Raw genomic sequence first — 9,063 nt, 5'->3', positions numbered from 1 at the left:
ATTGATCATTATTGCTTAGGGCAGAGGTCCTCAAACTTGCTGAGCTGGTCACATGGTGCCTGCCTGCTCTTTACTTTGATTCCAGCTGCTAAATTGTGTTAAAAGAAGCTAAAAATACTGCTAATAATAATAATTAAAATACTGATGTATACAGAGTAAGAGATATAATGATGGAACATTTACTCCTTTGTAAAGAGCTGTGAGATCTACTGACAAGAAGCTCTGTATAAAAGAGCTAAATATTATTATTGTTATTCTATGATTCCTTTTTTTTTCCCACTTAGACAATTGCTGTAGCTGTCACAGGAATCTTACATGATCACATGTGGGAGGTGAGATGGTCCCAGCAATTGTGAATGGGACAGGAGGTGTCCATGAGACAAGCTCTGTACTGAGATTTGGCACACACGTTGAACAAAATTGAGATTTAGGGGCATGATTCTGAAAAGCACCATGCACCTTCAACTCCTATTCTACCTCTCAGGATTAAGTCTGAAGTCAAAAGATTTTTTTTAAAGAGTGAGGGACAAAAACAGACCCATGATAACAGATTTAAAAACTCATTAAGTTTATTATACGTCTGTAGATCCCTGAGTATAATGGGGTGTGTGTGTCAGGATTCTTTAGGCACCATAACAAATAATAAATGATGGGTCACTCTAAAGCAAACCCCATATCCAAACTGCTGCCAAACTCTGAGGACATTTGAACCCTAACCTGAATATGCCTGACCCTTTCTTTATAAGGAGTCAATCCAAATCCCTGGATATTAACACACCTGAAGTTGGGGAGGTTTGGATCCAGAGCCAGACTTTGTGGCCTATCTCTAATATAAGGCAAACTAAAGGAGAGGACTGTGCCCCAGCAGGGAGTCAGTCCAGGCCATTCCCCCTTCCCTCTGTCACTCAAGAGAACTGGCTGTAGGACCTTCTTGAGGTGAAATTTATGCTATAAAGGTCTCTGGAAGACCTGATCTTGACATGGAGTACAGCTCCTGTTCAAAGAGAGATGCAAGGAGGAACATAGTGGAAATTCACATGCAGAGAAGTTAGGGCCCTTCATTCAATTCAGACTTACTACGTTAAAAACAAAATCTGATTGGGATGGTGATGGGGAAGTGTCTACAACCAGACCTAACCCAAACTGGGATACCTCAGTTGGCAGGGCAATCACTGGACTGGTCACTGGTCCAAAGATGAGCCATTTAAGGCAACACTCCATTTATTTGAGTTAACCATCTGGATAATTTCAAATCCCATCAGTTCTGCACAGTATAAACCTTCCTATAGTTATGACGAGTACAATCCACTGAAAAGTTCCAGGCACTGAGAGCCTTGCACCACACTGACTGTCAAGAAGTAAGAGTCCCTGAACACTTACATCATGATTCATGCCAGACATTTGACTGGATCCTTCATAGGAAGGTAGGAGCACATTGATTGCCAGAGCTGCAACAGTAGAGCAGACATTGCAGAGAATGCTTGCAGGTGATGGCTAGAGCAATGTTGCTGGCCAAAAAGCCATCAAAGATTCAAGCCTGCAGGAGAAGATAAGCATGGAGTGTGTGTGCCACCATTGCTGTTACTAAAGGCTTTTTGCCAAGGTGGAAATGGAGGGGATACTGGTGAGCCTGTTAAACACCTCATTGCTCTTTTCACAGTTATATATAAATATTATCATCTTCACCCCATGTCAAGGCTAATTCCCCACTTTGACACTTGGAGTGCAGAAGGTGGGGGCCCGCAAGGATTCTAAAAATACTGGCCACTCCAGGCTTGTATTAAACTTCCAAGGTTACAGCTTTTCTCTGACCTTGGATTGGTAGATGGTGCCACCACCCAAGTGCAAAACCCCTCAGAGCCCAGGAAGGCGCACTTGGGAATTCCTTCGTGCGTGGTACCCTCAAGCCTTTTCACTCCTCCCTTTCCTCCCTTTCCCCCCACCCCCGGGGAAGAACTGAGAAAGAAAGAAAAAAAGGGAAATCACACATTGCCAACAGCTAATTAAACAACATGTGCACAAACTTCTTAAAAACACAAAAATCCAATTCTGTTCTTAAAAAAGGTAAACTTTATTAATAAAAAAAAAGAAAATACATGTGGGAACTCAAGCTATTGCTAGATTTTAAAAGAGCAACTACAAGGATTAAGCACCAAGAATAGCTTTCTTGAGGTCCAGCTTAAAGGTTACAAGCTAAACAAAAGCATCTGGGGTTAGCACAGAGGAACCCACAAGCCATAATGAAATAAAAGGGATAAATCTAATCGCATCTTCTTAGACATTTTCTGATCTACTTACAAATCTGGGGTTTTAAATGAGTAGTTTCTAGGTATGATACTGATGATTTTTCATACCTGGCCCAAGCTTCTTACAGCATAACTGCTACCCTGTCCGTCTCTCCCCAGAAGAACAGAGAGACAATTACACAGAGAGTGTCCTTCATCCTCAAACCCAATCTGGGGAGAAGAATAAAGATGTTTCTGAACATGCTCGTGGTGATCATTAGTCTTTTGGCTTGAAACTGCCCTACGTTGCCATCTGAAATGCTGTCTGCAGTTTTTGTCACAGTTATTTCAAAGGACTCTATCTAGTTACTATTTAAATTATGCTGTTGCTGCTTTGTCTTTCTTCTGCAGAGCTAGTAACTGGGAATGACACTGGCACTGTATTGAAGCCACATCAAGGGACTAATTCTTTGATACATCGGAGATCTGATTGCTATGGACTCAGGGACCGGGCCCAGATCCTGCAGTGGGATCTGCCAGTACATGTTGAATCCCATTGAAATCAAGAGGATTTCACATGGGTGCAGAGGCCTGCACTAGTAGATTCCAGTGCAGGATCGGTGCTTTATTTAATATGGATCTGAGAGATACCTCTTGAAATCAGGGGTTCTTTTCCAGTTGAAAAGTGTATTGGAATCCCTACAATGGTAGGTTCCAGAGTGAAGTGCATATTCTTTCAGCAATCAGTGCTTGCATTCTTTGCTGATCACTGCTTTACAAAGTATATAAGTCTTAAAAGCATTTGTACAGGTCCATCAGCTTGTTTCTAGCCCTTACATCTTGAGATGTCAGAAGCTTAGACCTGGTTCCTCAGTCTAGCAGTACTATTTTGGCACCGGGCCCAGGGTCAAACATAACCAGTCACTGATCTCAGATAAGAATCGCTTTCAATCCTTGCCCTCCTGAAAGTCAATGGGCTCAGATGGTGGGATGTTTGCACTAGCTGTTTCCTGAGAAGATATTTATTTTATAATGATGTGAGGCAAAATCATTAAGTCCTTGTTCGGGGAAAACTCCCATTCACAATAGTTAAAAAGTGAGTAAGCACGTCAGGATTTTAATGGTATTTTGACTTTAGTTACTTTGGTCATTTGTAGCACTTTTTGCTTCTATTTTAAAGGCTCACTGCTCTGCTTCACCTGCTCTCAAAGACTTTAATGTATAGAGGTATGGGCGATTGCTATTAACTATAATTGGCCAAAATCACCTGGCTCCAAGCCTTAGCTTGAGCGCTGTTTGTTCAAGTGACATAGAAAAAGAATTCTCTCTGTATTAGCAGTCGTCCCGGTTCCTTCCACCGTACAGACAGTCTCTCAGAGAGGAGCCTCCTCCCCACTACAGCTCCCTTGGAAAAGCGTTGGAGAGGTCAGCTATAAACTGGTCCCATTTTTTCTGCCAGACCCGTTTGGCCTGGGCTTTCTCCTCTGGCAGCAAGGAGCTGTATCTGTGGGATGAAAGAGAGCAAGGATCAGACATCGGACTGGGGTGGCTGGGGAGGGGAAACTATTTCAGGATCCGAGTCCAAAATGAAAAGGCAGGAAGCTGGGAAAGATTAACCCTTTGTGTTGCGTCAGATAAAGATTAAAAATGTTGTCTCTGTCACCTGTTCCTAATGGCGGGAAATAACAGATTTGTCCTCCAAACCCTTGTCGGATGCCTAAGATTGATATAGGCCCTGGGCATCAGCTTTGGGAAAATAGACAAAGCTTCAGGTGCAGGCCAGAATGCGTGGGGCACATTGGCCAAGCCATCGGAGGATGCATAATGGGTCTCTGCAAAACATACAACTAAGTAAAATTCAAACAAATGAAAAGTGATTTGAAAAAAATCACCTCTCTCTCTCTCCTGCCCGCGGCCAGGCTCCATAGGTAAATTGGCACTGGATGGAGGTTGGGAGGGGAGGAAAGAGACACACACCAAGAGATGCTGTATTGACTCTGGGATAGCACAAGCCCCTCAAATCCTGCACTATGAGAGACATGGGGAGGACTTCGGGTCAGCAGAGTCCCAGCCCAAGTGACAGAGGAGACTCTGGGGTTGAAAACAGAATAAGGTGGCTATCTGCAGAGCAGGCAGATATCTCCCCAAGTGTCACTCCTAGTGCGAGAGTGTGTGCTTACTTTAGAGAGTTTAGTGCCAGTTGTTTTAAAGTTCTCAGGTCAGCGTGCATCCCGCCGATGCCCATGAACACCTCATAGAAGTCATACGACACACCCTTTGATCCAAAGACAGATGGATCGTCTGGACTAACCACCATGGGGTGTCCCTCTGCCATCAGCTCAGCAGCAGGATGGTTCCTCAAATCCGATACTAACAGCAGGACCTTGGGATGAGGGGGAGGAAGAGGAAGAAGCAAGGATGGGTTATTCTTACAGATATTTGCAGTATATATTTATACTTTGGAAGCTCTTTGGGGCAGAGATTGTCTTTCTATCATATATTTCTACAGCAGCTAGCACACTGGGACTGGAGCCTGTAACAGGGTTTCCTTCCCCAGACCCTCCTATCTTAGTTTTCCCTACTACTGCGCCTCTGGGGTACCTGCACGCCACGCAACGGATGTGGGGTCTGCTTAATTAATACTATGAAACAAAAAATATCTTCCCTACACAGAAAGAACTCACCCTGCACCCTTGTTAACCCAGGCTTTCCAACTCCTTTCTGGCCCTTCCCCCGAGGCTTCACAGTCACTTGTTTTAGGCCTCTTCAGGCTAAGCCCCTCCTTGTCTCTAGTCTCAGGCCTCCAGCCTCCACAATGGAGAGCTGTCTTCTCCTCACCCCAGTCTCCCTAGCCTTCTGTAGAGTAGAATTTGTAAGGTATTAGCTAACACATGTTAACAGCCTAAACAAAGCAGTGTGCCTTTAACATGTGTTAAACTGGTCAAGGCTTTAACTCTGTTTGACACGTGTTAAACGTGCATTGATTTGTCTACACTAGACTGTCAATGTTTTTGTTAACACCTTACAAATCCTAATCTAGAGAAGGCTTCAAAGTGAACCAAGAGTTTTGCTTTATATATTCTCATAGACAGACACATGATCCCAGATCACATGATCCCTTAGACATGTGCATCATCTAATAACTAAAAGTCCCAAAACTCTTGTATTAAAGGAGCTACCTCCCTATAACAGGCATCCTGGACTGCACATATACCCAAAGGACCAGCTTCTTGTTACAGGCCTTTAGGTGCTACCACGATACAAGTAAATAATCATTATAATAGTTTGTATACATATTCCTAATGTTATGCTCTGAAGGGGGAAAAAAAAAACCAGCAAAAGAGACCATAACAAGGGAATAGGTGAAAGAGAAAGAAGAAACCATATATAATTTCCAGTAAGTGTGGCAATTAAACCAAGCAAAGAATGTCTCCATAATGGTTGAGTTAAAGGACAGGGACTCAGTCTCCAGAATAGTCCTCTGTCTCCTCCCCACAATACGTTCTTTAGAACCTCCCACATAGAAAAATGCATCTGTTTCTCACCCATCTTCCAAAAATGCAAATATCCTCTACATAATATATCTCCCTCTCAGAATGAGCTTCTATGGCCAATGAGACATAAGAGGCAGTCATGGAGCAGGACAAAGAGCACCTGGAGAGTGGTAAAGGATAACACAGATACATCCTGCCCCCAACTCTTAACCGGTATCTACACAAAGGCTAATATATGTTGAGCAACACCCTGCTGCAGGTCATTTATCAAATTCTAAATTTCTGGTCCCAGCTCCTGACTTGAGACCTAAGGTCACTCAGGTAGGTCCTACCTGGTTGGAGATTGGGCAGAGTTCTATAGGAACATCCATCTTAAGGGACAAATTCTTGGCTACTAAATGTTTAATGAGAGCGAATCCATGGCCAATCCGACTGGTATTGAACAGCAAAGCATCGAGCACATTGTTGTCTACAGAGGTGCCCTGCCAGTCTGAGGAGAGAAAGATGGATCCAAATCACTGCTATGTTATATGGAAACAGATCTTCTCAAACAGGTAATTAATTTATTTTATTTTTTAAATAAATGACTCAAATACAAACTAACAGGCTTCCTCATGGTTTGTCTCCTTTGTCTACCAGGGACTACACCCAGCTTAGAACTCTCTACAGCACCGCACATCATCTGGTGGGTGAATAATATGTTGCATGTAAACATGTTATTTCAGCAATAAAGGACAAAGGGTATATTTAATTATTTGAACAAACATATTTAAGCTAAGATATGTAGCTGACTCAATGACATTCATTAGCAAATGGGCTTAAAAACATGACTCTGGCTGGTGATGGCCTCAAAAATTCCCTCTCTGGTGCTGGTGAGTGTGGGAGAGGAGACAACTGAACACACTGCTCTGGTAAGAGGATAGCTATGCCACACCAGTGACGCCTCCTGCTGCCTGACTCCAGAAGAACAGGCCCAGGAGCAGCCCAAGATGAGGAAATGAGAGTGTTCAATGCAGAAGACAGGTGAAGGTGACAATGAGTATCAGACACAGAGATGGTGGTGATGGTGAGGGACATGAAGACAATGGGAGAGAGTAAGAAGCAGGCAGCGGATGTGAAACCTGAAAATGGGAGGAACCATCCAGTATGCTATGGCAGTGAGCTGATCTTCTGCTGACGTAGAAGAATGATGGGAAACAGACTATACCAAACCACTTCCCATGATACAACCACCAGCTCTCCTCCTCAGTATCCAAGTATCCACTCCCCCACATGGCCTGTGTTCTTATGCTTACCAGTCTCACCAGCATGGAAAAAGTAAGGCAAAGTGACTCCTAGGGAGTATGGAATGGTCAGGGCATCCTTCAAGTTCCACAGAGAGTGTCCTTCATCCTCAAACCCAACCTGGGGAGAAGAATAAAGATGTTTCTGAACATGCTCCTGGTGATCATTAGTCTTTTGGCTTGAAACTGCCCTACGTTGCCATCTGAAATTCCAGTACTGTATTCCTATTTTTTGTTAAACAGCTCCTCCAGGGGTGAAAACTAGCATAGTTCCATTGACTTCCACAGAGTTACCTTGGTTTGCAACAGCCAGGTACAGGCCCTCTCTGTAAAAGATAAGTCATGCACATGTTTTAAAGAAGAGAATAGTGCAGCTGGTAAGGATGCTAGTGCATGTCGCTGCCATTGCATCTCCACCAATAACAGAATTCCCTACATTTCCGCACTCACGCCCACATATACATTCCCAATCCCCACCAAAGCTCTTATTCTTGAAATAGCAACTAACACAAAAGCAGCCTGAGAATGACTTTGCAGAAAGTCTGGGATACTGGTTGCTGCTCCCTTGCTTTTCCCCTTGACGGACAGTCAGGTTTTAGACGCTGGGTTTGGTGTCAAGAAGAAAGATAACTTATATCCCATTTTCCTGTGATAGTTTCATTAGGCACTCTTCCTCTGTCTCAGTCCTGAATTGTAATGACCAGCATAAGTCTTGCGTTGTAGAAACAGCTGCTCATGACTAAGTAGGTGGCATTCTTTCCTCTGAGTAAAGACTTAGAAACATACCTGCAGTGTCAGGAGACACTGTGCTGAAGTCCTGATTAGAATAAAGATCAGAATCACTTGTGGTCACTGAAAATCCCACTGCATTTTCTACAAGATTTGGCAGTTTCCTGGCCAAATTCCAACTCCACAAATTATCTCCTGCCCACCTCAATTTCAGCTGCAGTTTAAATTAAATAAATTATTTTTCATTTCATTTCCCAAATGCAGTTATAAAGTATGGCTGTGAGGCATTTTACAGCTACTTCTCCCCAGAGGTGGCTGCACTGGAGTGGCTGATGCCTATGCAAACAAAGTTATTTGGGATCCTGCAGGACGAAAGACAGTGGGGCAGCATTTCAACAGCTTGCTTTGCTGTTTTTCCCCTCTGAAATCTCTTTGTACCAATAATCACAACTCAGCCCTTGTAATATTAAATACAAAACTAAGTAAGAAATAATACAAAGATACCAGGTCAAATCCTGCCAGAGTGTCCGGAAACGTGGCTCGGAGGTCCATGGCCTTATAGATGGCTTTTTTAATCTTGGTAACATTCTGCTTTCTGAAAACCAAGAGACAGAGAAAGGTGCTGATGCTCATTTCCATGAAACCAGTTTCTCAGGTTCTGTCTGTATTATGACCAGGAGCCTTAAGGGAATATCCAATATAAAAAAAAAAAAACGCATAAATGCCTAAGAAAAGCCCAAATGACTGGAGTTAACCAGCATCATGCACACTGTCTGGGACTAACTGGCCAATCTCCTCTGTATCAATAAGCCAATGACGGGGCAGAACCAGAACAACTGTATAGGTAATATTTTAAACATGCTCTGTGTATTATTTTGCAGGAGTTTTTGCATTTTAATTGTGTTTTAAAATTAACTCACTACAGACCATAGGAGTCTATTGGATTCAAATGTGTATAAAGGTTTCTGGGAAGGCAGCATTTGCAGGGTCCCTGAAGGAGCTTTGAAATATACAGTACCAACCCCCCAGCTGTTCTGCTGTTGCTCCTGCTTCCACAGAAATAGATGATGCATCAAGATTCAGGGAGAGAACACATAAGGCTTTGAGAAAACACACTCACTTCTCATGTGCACACACACAGAAACACAGCATCCTGCTCACTCATTGCCGCTCCTTTCAGCTCAAGAATAATCACTTTTCCATACACACCATCATTGCTAACAAACCCCAATCATCTTACATGTACACATTCTCGCTTCTGTGAACAACTGCACACATTCACCCTCAGTCATTTCCACCTGCAGATGTTTATATGCTGGAAAGCACTTCAGG

General features: G+C 43.2%; 1 protein-coding gene across 6 annotated transcripts in view; it reads right to left on the bottom strand.

Moving 5' to 3' along the window:
* Positions 1-2,049: 2,049 nt before the first annotated feature.
* Positions 2,050-9,063, bottom strand: part of ADA2 (adenosine deaminase 2) — a 30,393-nt gene continuing 23,379 nt past the window's right edge. For 4 of the 6 annotated variants that reach the window (XM_038387782.2, XM_043517712.1, XM_043517707.1 and 1 more), the window contains exons 7-11: positions 8,236-8,326; positions 7,015-7,123; positions 6,052-6,209; positions 4,406-4,608; positions 2,050-3,729 (exon numbers count right to left, since the gene is read on the bottom strand). In XM_038387782.2, the coding sequence (XP_038243710.1) occupies positions 3,621-3,729; positions 4,406-4,608; positions 6,052-6,209; positions 7,015-7,123; positions 8,236-8,326 (670 nt within the window). In that variant the 3' untranslated portion in view covers positions 2,050-3,620. The remainder of the gene's footprint in view (positions 3,730-4,405; positions 4,609-6,051; positions 6,210-7,014; positions 7,124-8,235; positions 8,327-9,063) is intronic. The other 2 variants (XM_043517731.1, XM_043517723.1) reach the window with 1 other exon arrangement.

The sequence above is a fragment of the Dermochelys coriacea genome, chromosome 1 (assembly GCF_009764565.3).
Source record: "Dermochelys coriacea isolate rDerCor1 chromosome 1, rDerCor1.pri.v4, whole genome shotgun sequence".
In the NCBI taxonomy this organism is placed as follows: domain Eukaryota; kingdom Metazoa; phylum Chordata; order Testudines; family Dermochelyidae; genus Dermochelys; species Dermochelys coriacea.
This window is presented reverse-complemented; position numbering and strand designations above follow the sequence as displayed.